At 48.7% G+C, this 16,279-nt stretch overlaps 1 protein-coding gene across 1 annotated transcript in view; it reads right to left on the bottom strand.

The window, feature by feature from the left end:
- LOC140385257 (dendritic cell-specific transmembrane protein-like) overlaps positions 1 to 14,513 on the bottom strand; it is a 34,731-nt gene extending 20,218 nt beyond the window's left edge. The window contains exons 1-2 of the mRNA XM_072467211.1: positions 14,424 to 14,513; positions 1,900 to 2,936 (exon numbers count right to left, since the gene is read on the bottom strand). Coding sequence (XP_072323312.1) covers positions 1,900 to 2,916 — 1,017 coding nt within the window. The 5' untranslated portion in view covers positions 2,917 to 2,936; positions 14,424 to 14,513. The remainder of the gene's footprint in view (positions 1 to 1,899; positions 2,937 to 14,423) is intronic.
- Positions 14,514 to 16,279: the final 1,766 nt, after the last annotated feature.

Here is a 16,279-nt window from a genome sequence, read left to right as displayed (position 1 = left end):
TGAGGACCCTCCTTTGAAATGTGGCCCACTCAGAGGAGACGCCACCCAAAATCCTAAATTCATCTCATGTACTCACTGAACATTCACCCTTATGTTTAACCCAAACAGCACAGCCTTGGAATGCAGCTAATGATGATCCCACCATCTGGGGTGACAGCAGAACACTCAGTCACCTGGCCGATGCTGCAGCCAGTTGGCCATGTGAACTGGGGAGGGGTTGGGGTTTGCGGTGAATGTTCATGCACACCACACACTGGGCATCATTTCAGGGGCCCAGTACTCTCTGGAATGCGTAAAAAGGCCTTGAACCCACAATCACAGACAGAAAGTCGCCGTTTGGTGGCTAATTCTGACTCTTGCATGTTTCTCATTAACACTGCAGTGAGGAGACCATCAGGAAGATAGAGCCCGGTGTTATCGCTGCCTGCATTATTGTCTGGCTTACCAAATGGACCAGCAGAACCCTCAGGACTAAGGGGCAGCAGATCCTCCTGCGGACACAGAGGATGATCCTCGGAGAGCTGTAATGTGTAGGTGCCATGCTGGACCCCAGGTGTATAGACATTGCATGTGCTATCTGCAGAGTGAGACCCAATGTTTAATCATCATAGTTTAATCATAGAATCTATAGTGCAGAAGGAGGCCATTCAGTTCATCGAGTCTGCATGCCCTTGGAAAGAGCAGATGGTTCTGCATGGCAAGAAATCTGGTGACTCACATTTTCCACATTCTGCACGATTTGGCGCAGGGACTTGGAGAGCATCCTTTGCCAGGGGCTGTGACAGTAACCGCTGCCCTCTATTCCTACCCCAGTGGCTCCTTCCATTCACATGGCACCACACCTCACTCCAATATTAAAATTGGAGCTGCAATTTTTCATGGACATTAGAATGAACTGTTCTAATGCAGAACATTGTTTATCCGATTGCAAATGTGCCGCTACAAGATAAATTACATTGAAACATAGAAAATAGAAGAATTTCAGCCCACCCTATTATTGCTGGCTGAAGATGAGCTACCTGTCCTAGTGCCGCTCTGCAGCACTTGGTGTGTGGCCCTGCAGGAGCATATCCAAGAATGTTTATATGTGGTGAGGGTCTCTGCCTCCACCAACTCAATCAGTCCGCGAGTTCCAAACCCCACCATCCTTTAGGTGAAATACATTCTCCTCAAATCTAATCCTTCAACTAATTACTTTAAATCTATGTCCCTGGTTATTGACGTCTTGCTGAGGGATATTGTTCCATCTCATCCACTGAAATGAAATGAAAATCGCTTATTGTCACAGGTAGGCTTCAAATGAAGTTACTGTGAAAAGCCCCTAGTCGCCACATTCCGGCACCTGTTCGGGGAGGCTGGTATGGGAATTGAACCGTGCTGCTGGCCTGCCTTGGTCTGCTTTAAAAGCCAGCGATTTAGCCCAGTGTGCTAAACCAGCCCCTCAACCCAGGTCTCTATAATTTTACATACCTGAATTAAATCTCCTCTCTGCCTCTTCTGTTCACTATTCAATCTATTCTCGCAGCTAAGATAACTCCATTCCTGTCAACATTTTGGTCAGGATTTTAGCTTGTCTTTAAATACCTTGGGAGTAATTTAATCTTGAGACAACAGCGAGAAATGGCTGATCTTGGGCACTGCATTTCCCGCCCGCCATTGGCCTTTGCCGATGTCCGGGAAAATACCGCCCTTGGAATTGAAATGGGAACCATTCAGATTTTTTGGGCTCCCCCTCACAAAACATGAGCCCATAGAACCATTGGGTCAGCTTTCCTGGCAAGCGTTGGCCACCTTACAAACTGTACAAATTAAATAGATTCTTATTTTCAGAATACATATTTCAAGCAATCACCACTCAAAATGCAATCTGGATTTTCTACTTGTTCTAGATGCACTTACTTGTGAGGAAAGACAAAGGGTCATCTTGGGTAGAGATACAAAATGAATTCTTATTGAAGAAATGAGCAGGTACAGTCCATAATCGATCCCTATTATTATCGCCCAAAGAAGCAAGTTAGCAAAAATAGGAGTGAAGAATTTCAAGGTGATTTTCTGTTCCTTTGTTGTTAATCGCCACGATGGAAGCTTGATGAAACATTTCTTCTCCTTTTTAGTGAGTGGAAGCAAAGGAGGCTCCCCTTGGTTACATTTCCTTTCATCCATCTCCACAAATTGTTTTGTAATGAATATATTTTCAAACTCAATATTGTGCACGTAGTTTCTGACATAGAGGCCAGTGCCGACTAAAACGAGCAAAATACCTAATGCGGTCACAGAAACCTTGGAAACCATAAGCACCGTGTCAAAAGTCGATATCATACGATGTCTGAGGTTCTCCAGCTGATGTCTGGTTATATTGAGATGGTTTTGTAGTTCTTCATCCATTCCCTGTGTTACAACAGGGACAGGAATTTTAACAAGCACTTTTTTTCCTACATCCCTTAGTTTTTGGGGTAACCATTCAATGATTTCAACATATCTTTCCAAAAGATATTCGATAGATGAGATTTTATCCTCCAGGTAGCAGACAATGCACTGTGCCAATCCCCTTAAATTGTGAAAGCTGTTTTGAGCGCAATTGTAAAACACCACGCCGGTGCCAGCTGTTATCAGAGCGTTGCGGCCTTGCTGTGTCCCACAGGAAATGAGGAATATCAGAATGAAGCACCTGAGATACTTGGAAAGAAACAAAGCTCCAGGAATGACTGCAGCGAAGGCTCCACACGCTGCCAAAGACACCAACAGGCTGCATTGTAATGCTCGCAAAGACATGTAGAGGATGCCACTGGCCCCCAGTCCCATCAGAAGACAAAGTGAAATAAGACACAGAACGTTCTTCAAACCAGATTTTCGTTCTGATGCAAACAGGTCCCAAAGAATTTCTAACTGTTGTTTTATTGCCTTGAGCAGACTCATTTTTGTTCAAATGATGTTCTCTGTAAATCCAACAGAAATCACATTAGAAAAGGCATAAAATACAAAATTAAGCACAATAGTGTAATTTTTTGGGAGTTTTATGAATACTCTTCTAGTTCCAAGTTGGTTTCCAGTGGGCACACACAGCTCAGATGTGAAGCATGTTGAAGCCTTATATTGCTCAAAAGTACACTGAGCATGCAACCATGATGTCAATCAGTGTTCAATGCCAATTTGATGCCAGTGCTGCCATCTTGGAGCTCCGTGCACCAATCTACACTCTCACCTAACCTCATTTGGCTGAATATGCATTTGAGCAGCATAAAGGAGTTTCAATTGCTTTATTTAAAAGGAGCAGCAACTACTTATAGTCAGGTACAGATGGATTTATTTTGGCTGTTTCTACAATTCTACATGGTTTTGCTACTTTCCACGCTTGTTTCCGAGTTTCAAAAGTAAACAGGGAGCAGTATAATAAATGCTAACTTCAAGGATCCTGCAAAACCCTATTGTTGATGCTAAAGGTGCAGTAATAATAATAATAATCTTTATTGTCACAAATAGCTTACATGCAATGAAGTTACTGTGAAAAGCCCCTAGTTGCCACATTCGGGCGTCTGTTCGGGTATACGGAGAAAGAATCCAGAATGTTCAAATTATCTAGCAGCACATCTTTCAGGACTTGTGAGAGGAAACCGGAGCAGTGAGCCTTGTTTTTGAATAATGTACGACAGACGATAAGACTGATGTCACACAGAGCTGGACAAGCTGCTTGAAGAGAGAGGAGGAGGGGCAGAAGGGTATGGTGATCTTTGCGAGGGGTTTCCAGGATGGAAGGCGTAGTGATCACAAAGACACACAAAGCTCTTTTGAAGAACCAAACTAATTTTATTAACACTACTAAACTGGAGTTTGACACTTATTCTAAATAGCAAACATACATGTAAGAATTAAACTACACTCACTAACACTATCTCTATCTGCTAACTATAACTATTATATCTTATCTAGCTCTGCGATACACTATGAATCTTGGCTTAATCAGCTCCAGTCTAATCTCCTCCCCCAAGCCCAAGAACCAGTGCAATTTATAATACTGTCCCTTAGCTCCCTCTAGTGGCTAGGCTTAACATAACATTAACTCTTCACATGCTGTACATTTGTATGATGTCACAAAGGGCTCTCAGCAGGAGGTCAGTGAGGCTATTCAGAGAGTGCCTCTACCTGACCTTTAGCAGAGACTAATTGAGGTCATGACATCATCAGTGAAATTTGCCAACAATTGCAGGGCAAGGAGTCACATTAATAGTGATTGTAAATATGACCCCGGCTCTGAACCTTGATGTGTCTGGTGCCTCCCAGCCTGCTGCTGGAGATAGCAGTAACATCTCACAATTTACACTCCAGCAATGCAGAAAGAGCTCTCTATTCAAAAGGAGATAAAAGTGGGACTGAAGCGGTTAAGCATAAAAAATAGTTGAAGGCAACTCAGCAATGACACACAACAGGATAGGAAACAGTTCAGGCAAGCAAACCACAAAGATTCTTAGTGGGTGTTTGAAACAAAGATCCCATGCTGCATGATGAGCAGGATGTGGCCTAGCAAATGTGAAACCAGGAAATAAGGAACTGAGGCCGAAGACATCTGCAAAGCATGTAATCATGAATAAAATCCGAGGGTGGCACGGTGGCGCAGTGGTTAGCAATTCTGCCTCACGGCGCCGAGGACCCAGCTTCAATCCCGGGTCACTTTGTGTGGATGCGTGGAGTTTGCATGTTCTCCCCATGTCTGTGGGTCGCACTCCCACAACCCAAAGCTGTGCTGGGCAGGTGGATTGGTCACGCTAAATTGACCCTTAATTGGAAACATTTTAAAAAGCTTAAAATCTTAGTTTGTCACTGTAAAAGTTAAGAAAGGGCATAATGCTTGTTCCACCTACTCAGTTTTATGGGCAGCACGGTGGCACAGTGGTTAGCACTGCTGCCTCTCAACTCCAGGGACCCGGGTTCAATTCCGGCCTTGGGTGACGGTCTGTGTGGAGTTTGTACTTCCTCCCCGTGTCTGCGTGGCTTTCCTCCGGGTGCTCCGGTTTCCTCCCACAGTCCAGGTTAGGTGGATTGGCCATGCTCAATTGCCCCTTAGTGTCTAAAAGGTTAGATGGGGTTACTGGGTTACGGGGATAGGGTCAACTTAAGTGGGGTGATCTTTCCAAGTGCGTTGCAGACTTGATGGGCCAAAAGTCCTTCTTCTGCATTTTAGGCATTCTATGAAGTGTGAAAGAACTGTGTAATCAGTGGGCTACATGACAAACCGCTCTGTATATTGTGTGATATAGAATGTATATAAGTTTGTTGCTTTGAGTGTAAGCTAGCTCGGACTGTCCACGATAGTCTACCTGCGTATGCTTGAATAAATTATCAAAACCTGTTCTCTCTTCTGGTGGTGACTGAGTTGACCCACAGCAATCTCACAACTTGCAGCCTACTACTACAGAAGGAAGGTCACCAAAGCATCCCATTCAAAGAGAGGTCATTTAATTCCCTTTTTCCATGGAGAAGCAGAGATAGCAAGCACAAGAATTTGCAAGATTTGTCGGCTGGTCCATGATGTAGAGTGCCATTGACTGCACGCTGCTTCATAGGTGTCATACGTCAACTACCGTGTGCGAACCAAAAGGGATGCTACTCCCTCACAGTGTAGCTTCTGTGTGACTACAGGCAGGACAAGGCCTCTTCTCCTGGCAACAGTCATGTTCTTCCTTTATGTGGCAAACTATCTTTCAGCCAGCACCATAAACAACAGGGTGGCTACTGGATGACAAGAGCTATTTGCCGACAACATGGCCCATGTCTCCAGATCACGACTCCATGTGCATGTGCCCGGAATGCATACAATGAAAGCCATGCTCCCACGAGAAATAGAAGAGAGCAGACCAATGATATGTTGAAGCATCCAGTTTGGATCTCTCTGGAAAGCTCTGCATTATTCGACTGGGCAGGGCTCAACATCTATGGTAGGATGTTGCATAAACTCGCCATCATGAGGGAATAGCCCTTGCTACCAACTACAGCTGAGATGCTGCCGTGTAGGAGCACGAGGAGGAGAGGTTAGAAGAGGAGTGGGTAGATGGGGAAGCTGCAACCCAGATTGCCCAACCTGCACGTGAAGAACAAATTCAAGTGTGATACCAGTAACCTCAATTCTCAATTTGTCAGTTGTCCCACGTTCCCCACCTTCACTCTGTCATTGACCATTACACTATTCTCTTGACCGCAATCTAAAATGTCAAGCCAACATGAAGGAAACATTCCGAACTGAAGTTATAAATTAAATTATGCTTCAATGGTCAAATGGAACCAATCGCCACTATATATCCCCATGTACCTGTCTATCATTTGCCTTTGCCTGTACCTTGGCCAATGAAAGACACTGGGCGGATTCTCCGTTTCTGTGACTAAGTGTTGACGCTGACGTAGAATTCATGGACTTTCACGACAGCACAACTGGCGGCGAACCTGGACTGATTCCACTACTGTTAAGGGGCTAGCACCCATGCCACATGGAATACAATCTAGTCTAATGAGAAACCGTGGTGGTTTCGCCAGTTTCGCGATTGACATTCAGGAGGCTGACCAGCTGCAGCCGCATATACACACTTCACTCCCCACCCACACCACCCAGCCAACAAGATGGCAGCGAGAAGAGCGGCACCAAGGTTCGGGGACGCAGAGCTCAAGACCCTCTTGGACACCATGGAGGAGAGGAGGATAACCCTGTACCCCGGCCAGGGAACGGGGCTGCCAGTTGCCGCTGTTTGCCATGCCTGGCGCAGGTGGCAGAGGCTGTCAGCACCGTGGGCAATGTTGTCCAGACCGGCCAGCAGTGCCACAAAAAACTGCACGACATCGTCAGGGCGGCCAGCATGTGGAGGCAGCACTGTGCCCCGAGCACCAACTCCCGCCCCACACACCTGTAGCCCGATCCCCCCCCCCCCCTCCCCCCATCACCCCCCCCATTCCCGCCCGGAGGGCAGGCAAATCCCCCTGCAACCCCCCATCCCGGCCGCCATGACCGGGTGCCCTTACCACTGAGGCCACCAGCTATCCACTCCCTGGGCTGCATGCATCGGACTGTCTAACACTGTTGCCGTACCCCCGCCCCAGGAGAAGGCTGCGTACAACTGCCGGGAGCGGGACTGCCAGACCTGCGGCCCCTCACTGTGGCTGACCAAAGGGTCCTGGATGTGGTCGGCAGCCCAGAGGAAAGGGAGGGCGTCGAGGTGGAGTTTGGCGCAGGCGACAAAGTGAGACCCTGCTCGTTGTGGTTCCCCATGACACGTGTCTCAACCCCCACCAACACCAGCCCCCCACCACCCTCACCCCCCACACCACCCTCACCCAACACCTCCCCCCCCACCAACTTCACCCCCCCACACCACCCTCACCCTACACCACTCCCCCACCAACCTCACCCCCACACCACCCTCACCCAACACCACCAACCTCAACCCCCCACACCACCCTCACCCTACACCACCCCCACACCAACCTCACCCTCACCCCCTCCACCACCCTACACCACCCCCACCACTCCAACACCACCCCCCCACCACCCTCACCCCCCACACCACCCTCACCCTACACCACCCCAACACCACCCCCCCCACCAACCTCACCCCCACATCACCCTCACCCCCCACCACCACCCTACACCACCCCCGCCATTCCAACACCACCCCCCCACCAACCTCACCCCCCCACACCACCCTCACCCTACACCACTCCCCCACCAACCTCACCCCCCACACCACCCTCACCCAACACCACCAACCTCAACCCCCCACACCACCCTCACCCTACACCACCCCCACACCAACCTCACCCCCACACCACCCTACACCACCCCCCACCACTCCAACACCACCCCCCCACCACCCTCACCCCCCACACCACCCTCACCCTACACCACCCCAACACCACCCCCCACCAACCTCACCCCCCCCCCCCCCACCAGCCTACACCACCCCAACACCACCCTCGTCCTACACCACACCCACCCTCACCCCCCCACCCTCTGGCCTGCGGTCTAATCGTACGTCTTGTCTTGTGTCTTGCAGGACCTGCTGGTGACAGGGCCGGTCCATTTGGTGTCCCCCGCCCCCAATCAGTGCCACAGCTGGAGCAGGATGAGGGTCATGGGGAGAGGGTCACCGGGTGGGGGTGCAGAGGGGCCAGAAACAACGACAGGAGAGTGGCGTTCAGCAGCATGCTTTTTAAAATCACAGAATTCATTGTTTTGTGCATTCCTGCACATCTGCTTCTCTTTGTGTCTAGCTCTGAGCTGTCATAAATTAGAACTTTTGTATTATCTAACTGCCGGCAAAACTCCGGTGATAATCAAATACTTTCTCTTTGTCAGAGTGTTCAGAGCTTTTTGAAAAGTACATAGAACATACAGTGCAGAAGGAGGCCATTCGGCCCATCAAGTCTGCACCGACCCACTTAAGCCCTCACTTCCACCCTATCCCCGTAACCCAATAACCCCTCCTAACCTTTTTGGTCACTCAGGGCAATTTATGAAATGAAATGAAATGAAAATCGCTTATTGTCACAAGTAGGCTTCAAATGAAGTTACTGCGAAAAGCCCCTAGTTGCCACATTCTGGCGTCTGTTCGGGGCCACTCCACCTAACCTGCACATCTTTGGACTGTGGAAGGAAACCGGAGCACCCGGAGGAAACCCACGCAGACACGGGGAGAACGTGCAGGCTCCGCACAGACAGTGACCCAGCCGGGAATCGAACCTGGGACCCTGGAGCTGTGAAGCAATTGTGCTAACCGCTATGCTACCGTGCAAGTTCCATTTAACCCCTGAGCCACTACTGAGTTCACGTGGGCTCAGGGTTAATTGGCTTTAAGTGGTTCATTAATGAACTTAACTGACACCCCACTGCCAGTGGGTGAGATTCCCGTCTTGGGCCCTTACTGCCCTGGCGTAATTGGGACGTTTTCCAGAAACTGGAAATCCGACGTGGACACCATCCCCTGATTCTCCCGGACTCTCTGTCACATCATGCTCACTTTGTCAGGCTCCACTGAATTCAGATCCCCTGAACCAATATTGCTACAATTCTCTGTGGCTTTAAAAGAACAGGGGTGCGATTTAACCACCGCATTGCACCTAGCGAGTGTCTGGACGTGGCAATAAATAGCAGGAAAGGCAAAAATCGGAAATCTCGCCGAGTGCGAATCAACTTGCTCTCGCTCCCAATGACGAGTTTCGGATCTCTCCCAAATATGGCGAGCATATCGTTGATATGTCCTGACTGACATAGCAGTGCTGAGGCTGAGACCCAATATAACGCAGCCATGTTGCCACCCATGCTATCATTGAGCGGTGCACCACACTGCTCAAAATGCGGTTCTGCTGCTTGGACCACTCTGGTGGTGCCCTGTAGTACACTCCCGGAGGGTCTCTTGCTTGGTCGTGGTCTGTTGTGCACTTCACAACCTGGCACAACAGCGGGGCGATATGCTGGAAGAGGAGGTGGAGGAGAGACATGCGGCCTTGCCTGAGGAGGAGGAGGTGGACCAGGATGGGATGGAGGACGACCCTGGGGAGGATCTGCAGGAGGACAGCTGGTGGCAAGGGTTCAGCATATCAGAGGACCAAGGAGGCCATTATCCTCACCCAATTCTCATAGGAAGAGGCTCTAACACTCCCCACTATCCGCTCCCCACTGCCCCCCCCCCACAATACATCCTTCCCCCAATCCCTCCTTCCCACCCATTTCCATCCTACACCCGCTCAATCCCATCCCCCAATTCTTTCTCCTTCCCCCGATCTCCTCCTTCCCACCCACATCCATCCTTCACCCCCAATTTCCCTCCCCTCAATGCCTCCTCCCCCAAATGACCTCCCCAATCCCTCCTCCTCCAAATCCTCCCTACCTCTCCCAATTCCCCACCCACTTCCTTACCAACCCCGCTGATCCCAGACTAGCCTGTTGCATCCTCCCTCACTCCAGGATGATGGATCTGTGTTGCCACTGTCAGTGGGTCAATATAAGGCAGGAGAATCACTCGCTGTGAGGTGAGCTCTGGTTCTCCTCAATTTATGCCAAAGTCTGAGAGCTGTCTTTCTGCTGACCCTTCTGAATGGGGTCTGCAATGGGGCATTTGATCTTGGACCACTGTTCCCATGGGGGGGTCAAGGGTGGGAGGAGCAGAGGGCAACGGGGAGGTGAAGGTGCAGGCAGGCCTGTTGTGAAGAATAACGTGACAGAGGCTTCACATGCATCAGGTGTTAGATATTTCAATAGTGAACATTTGACATTTCCATTCCTCCTTGCTACAGATAGTATGCCCCCCCCCCACCCCCACCCCAGTACCCTCTCAGTGCTCCTCTCTCTTCTTGATCTTTCGGGCCTACTGCAACGCCGAGGTGTGATCCCAAAATGCACATCGGAGGTGGATGCAGTCTGCTGCTTTGGTGTCCTTGGCGAATGTCCTCTTGAGTGCCTGGAGCCGAAGGGCCCTGGCTGACTTCCCATTGTCACAGGCGTCGCTGTGCCACCTGTTCTGCCCGCTGCCCTTGAGATGCGCCGGTGTCAGGGGGGGGGGGGGGGGGGGGGGGGGGGGGACTTGGAAGAACTGGAGACATGGGCATGTGCTCAGTGAGAGGGAAGGATCGTTTGTTGGACATGAAGATCTCATTTGAGACAGGTCATTTGGGTGAACGGGCAGTGGATCCTCACCTCTCTGGCGCAGGCCAATCTCGCTGTCGGTGGCTGTTCTATCCTCGGTCAATCTTGCAATTTCTGGGGCCAGTTTCTCATAGGGGGCGAGAACTCCAATCTCTGGCAACTGCCCCCCTGCCCCTCCCACCCCCCCACCTTGGCACTTTCCCACTTATCATGGGCTATCCTCTCCGTGGGGACAAAGCGAGGGCATTGTGGGCTGCATGCTTGAAGAGTCGGGGAATCTATCGCAGGTGGAATGTATGGGCACCGCACCTGGACATGAAGGGGCTGTGCTGTTGGGTACCAGTGGGTTTTGAGGAGCAAGCATGAAGATCGGATGTGGGAAGGGTGCGAGGTATCAGCCAGTGATTTGCATGGGGAATATTGGGAATTTGAGGGGTGGTAGGCTGAACTGATGCCAAAGCTTAGTGGAGGTCGCTGGTCTTCCTCCGACATTGGATGGCGGTCCTACTGGTCATGTTGCCTGCAGTGGCAGCCCCTGCCACTGCCTCCCTGGCGGTATTGGTGACCCTGCTGCTGGTCCTCTGACCCTTTCAGGGGAACAGGAGGCGGGATTCCATGGTCGGCGATGTCAAAATCGCGTTCAGCAATCGGCCGGAGAATCACATTTCCAAAGCCGCGTAGTCTAGGAGTACGCCACGCACCTATCGAAGGCCTCAGGACGTTGCCTGAGACCCACACCCCGATGCTCCGCCCCCGAATGGTCGAGTTCCCGACGGCGTGGGTCTCTCATGGTGCAACCCGTCGGGAAAACGGCGTGGCGGCTGCGGACTCAATCCAGCGGCGCCACAGCAGGGGGAGAGCCGATCCGCGGGCTGGGGGGACTTTGGCAGGGGCTGGGAGCACTGTTGGGGGTGGTCCAGGGCTCGCAAGCCGGCCAAAGGGGGGGGGCATTATTTTGCAGGCTGGGTCCACGCGTGGCCGTCGCATGTTGCACGGCGCAGCCGCTGCAAATCGCCGCCATGTGCATGCGCAGCCACGGATCCAGCAATTCTCCGGTCCGTATCGGCAGCTAAAGCCGGGTGCTCTACGTTGCCTTCCTGCTTGCCCCCAGCCAAAAGGAGGATCGGTGGCCGTTTCGCACCGTATTTTCGGTCGTAAAAGACCACCATTCCCACGCTGGCGTTAGGACATAGCCTGAGATCAGAAAATCCAGCCCACGATGTCCTGTTTCCCATGTTTCCCATCCAGAGCTTCGAAAAGTCTTATGAGGTCGGCATTCCCAAAGCGAGGAAAATATCTGCGTGCTGCCATACTTGTGTGTTGATTGGCAGTGAGTGGTGATGGTGCGTTTAAAAGCAGCTCCCCCTTGGTATCGGTGAGACGCTGGTGCACAGCTCTGGCGAATCAGATGGTGAGCAGCCAATAATGGGGGCTCATTGACGGTACTAAATGCCATTAAATACGGGCTGTGGAGAAACACCCCATCAATCGTGACCAAAATGACACTTAGAAATGTTTCCGTTTAATCGTGCCCCAGGTCTAGTCACAAATAGTTGTAATGGATGGTAGAGAGGAGATTAGAATTTTAGATTGCAATTATTTCATGTAAGTTTCCTGCTGTTGCTGGTTGGCTATTTCGTTTTTCACAGTATGTTTTTATGTTCTGAATCTATTGAAAATAACTCTTTGGGAATATAGATTTTCAAGCGGTAGTGGATGTTGTCATAAAATATGTTAATATTATGTGCAAGAGTATCCAGACTTGGAACTCCGGTTTGTGGAGGTGCATATAGTTTGTTTTTGGAATAGCGTGAGAGGCCAAGTGAAACCCCCAGTGAGAATATGCAACCCAGCCATTGTGTAACGATTATTAAAGACTATTTATTAAAGTAAAGAAAAGACATATACACATGAACAGGACTATATTATGCTGAGACAATTAAGTATATGAATTACTAAACACACACATAGTTTATGTAAAACATACGCCTTGTTCCAAAATATATTTACGATCCTTAAGATTTCCCATGTCCCTCAAACAACATCCAAAGTGAATAGTTCTATAAGTAAAAATCATATTACAGTTACCACACAATACAAGGAAGACAACAAGCTCAGCTAAACATCATGCCCTGGTCCAACAAAGATATTTAAACTGCCTTTATGAAGGTTTTCCTCGCTGTCTTGGCTCTAAGGCTTAGAATCTAGAGAAGAATTCATAGAATCCCTACAGTGCAGAAGGAGGCAATTCAGCCAATTGTGTCTGCACTACCCCTCTGAAAGAGGACCCACCTTGGCCCAATCCTCCATCCGATCCCTGTTACCCCACCTAACCTACACATCTTTGGACACAAAGGGGCAATTTAGCATGGCCAATCCACCTAACCAGCACATCTTTGGACTGTGGGAGGAAACCGGAGCAACCAGAGGCTGTTAGATGTAAAACTGGCCCTCTCAACTGTTAGATATAAAACCAACCTCAAGGCTGTTAGATGTAAACTGCCTGTCTTGCTTCTGAGGTGCTGGCAATTATACCATGTTCTCCTTTGATTCTGCATTCTGTGTATTTGGTTATCTGCCCCTCTCACATTCCTTGACTATAGAAATTAGTATGTATGTATCTACCCCACTGATCTCCCAATTGTCTAGATAAACTGTTTCCACTAATAGGCGATTCACATTTGGTTTTATCCAGGTGCCTTCTAATCTTATTACTTGGAAAGATGCATTTCATCCTGCCTTTTGACTGCTGTCTACTGCTGCTACTAGGCAGATTTCTACCTGTTGCTGGACAGATTGCATCCTATTATATCTTGTTAGATTTGAGTTACTGCTGTTTCTGGGCAGTCCATGAAAAAGTACTGGGGAAATCCATGCAATATTTCTCTTCTGAAAAAAATAATTGTCTAGCAATTAGTTCATCTGTTCATAACCATTTCTAATTTTTCGGCAGGGTTTTTATTGACCCTTGGAAGGCTTTACTGCTTTACTGCCATTGATGGAGTTCCCAGTCAAACTTGGGATCCAATAGCGAAGGAAATCATGCTTCTGTGATACATTAGTCAACAGTGCTGCTTCAATATAAACCCAGTGCTGAAAGATAAGCAAAGGATTTTAGCAAATAAATAATAAATAGGTGGAAATATCTCTTAGTTTTTAATCCTGACCATCTTTTTTAGGTTCAGCTTGTTGTGAAATGGTTCCATCTGCAACTCCCACAGAGCTATCTAACTATTGATGAACTGGCGGTTGTTCGAGGTGTAGTATCACTAAAGTTTTAATTAGCCTATTTTTCAAGAAAAAGAACAGCTTGCCTCTAATATAGAAACCATCACAGGGGACTGAGGAGTTTAGGGCTTGAGTTCTAACGAATAGATATATGCGAGAAAGCTCTATGATCAATGGTAGAGCAGCGGCTGTATTGTAGACCAGACTCAGAGGGGACAGGTCATGGTTTGGGATGTCGGGTTAAAGTAAAGCTGCAGAGGTTGAGAAGGACGGGGCTGCGAGAGGGATGAGAATTAGGGTTTAGTATTCAAAGAGCTGATGGAAAACCAATATCAATTTAATCTAGCATGGGATGCCAGAACTGTAGCCTGAGTTTGAGCTCGAGAAGCCAGTGAAGGACATTGGAAAGGTCTAGTCTAAAGGTAATAAAATTACGGTGAAGAATTTGAGAAATGTCGGTTTTGAAAGTTAGTGAAGGACAGAACTTAAAGACCCCTTTCTATTAATAAAATCAAAGCTAAAAGTTGATTTTCAGTCATCAAACTTTGTCATTTTCAAAAAAAGGTTTACTTACCAGCTGCTCTGAAGAAACGCTCTTGTTACTCGATATCGCTTGACTTTGAGTCAAGTATCAGAGTCAATACCACAGTTGTACTGCTCTGCGTCACAGGTATGGGTGCAGGGACTAGATCACAGTTGTACAAATTGATGCAAACCAGCTTGATATGTTCTATTAATAGAGAGAGCAAGGGGAAGGGCTTCTCATTGGATAAAGAAGGGCAGCCGATATCCTCTTGAGAATCAAGTCACGGAGTGAAAGACAGCAATTAGGCAAAGGACTGTAACCGGAGCAGATATTGAAAGGGGGTTGAAACAGGGGGGCCCATAGGCAGCAGGAAGTTGAAGATTATGGCATTGTTAAAATAGATTGTAACAAAATAGCCAACTTGTCGAGAATAACAGTTGACATTTATAAGAATAAACATATTGCTTTTGAAATGTTTATAATCTCATCACTCTGTTATTTTTCTGAGTTCTATCCTGAAATGGCAACAGGTAAAAATGAAATCTGTGCTAACCCTCACAAGGACCACTGGGATCGCTGATTGATCTCCCCGTGGGTTTCGTAGAATATGGGCTCCTGTGGTGAGCGGATGGAGGCCCATCCAGCTGGGACTCGTTAGTCGGACCTTTCAATGTAGCTCCGAGATCCAGACCGACAGTTCCCGACAGTACTGGGCGGAATCATTTGTTTTGTGTGCCGCGGTAGCTAGTTTAAAATAAACTCGTTTGTCCTCTCGTTCCATGCCTCCTGGACTTATTACATTGGCGATGAGGACCAAGCATGGGATTCTGAGCCGCCTTTTCAAAACTCCCCGACGACAACTCCGGTAAGAAGCAAAGCAAAAAGAAAAACCTAAAAATGACCTTGGTTGGGAAGCTCGAGCCTCATGATGCAGATGTGGAGGACTGACCCCAGGAGACCGAACACTTGCGCAACTTCTTCCATGCCAATGGCATAGAAGGGGATGACAAACATAAAGTAATCCCTTTGACAGCATGTAGGGCCTCAACATTCAGCATCATTAAAAGTTTAACTTTCCTTAACTTATGAGGGAGGAAGCATTGCCAGTGACGGCTCCTCACCCACCACCAACTCAATGTTTAGTCAGGACTTTCTGGCATCTCAAAAGATGGCTGGATAACCCTAGAAGCACCAGGGAAGCCACAAGGCTACTATAAGTGTGGCCAAAGGACATGGCCCAGGCAAGGCTGCCAGAATCAGCAGTATGTATGAAGCCAAAGCCACCAAAGATCCAGGCCTTGCAAGTCTATCAGTCCATAGAGGACAAAATGATGTAGCTAAACTGCATCATCACCCTAAGTTTGCACCGATAAAGGTAACACTCCTGGTCAATGGCCATTCCTTATAACTGGACGTGGATACGTGAGCTGCCATCTCCATTGTCGGGGAACAGACCTTCCAGCATCTTCAGATGGGTATCTTGCCCCGAAGCCTGCGAGGCACCCAGGCCAGGTTGGCCACATTTCCAGGGGAACCTTTGAAGTTCACAGAATCACACATGTCCATTGAGTCTGCATCGACACGTGTAAAACACATGATCTGTCTACCTAATCCCATTTGGCCCATAGCCTTGAATGTTATGACGTGCCAAGTGCTCATCCAAGATCTTTTTAAATGATGTGGGGCAACCCGTCTCTACCACCTTCCCAGGCAGTGCATTCCAGACCGTCACCAGACTTTGGGTAAAAATGCTTTTTCGCACATCCCCCCCAAACCTTCTGCCCCTCATCTTGAACTTGCGTCCCCTCATGACTGACCCTTCAACTCAGGGGAACAGCAGCTCCCTATCCACCCTGTCCATGCCCCTCCTAATCATGTACACCTTGATCAGGTTGCCTCTGCTG

Source organism: Scyliorhinus torazame, chromosome 11, assembly GCF_047496885.1.
Source record: "Scyliorhinus torazame isolate Kashiwa2021f chromosome 11, sScyTor2.1, whole genome shotgun sequence".
Classification (NCBI taxonomy): domain Eukaryota; kingdom Metazoa; phylum Chordata; class Chondrichthyes; order Carcharhiniformes; family Scyliorhinidae; genus Scyliorhinus; species Scyliorhinus torazame.
The sequence above is the reverse complement of the archived record's forward strand: the minus strand, read 5'-3'. Positions and strand labels throughout refer to the sequence as shown.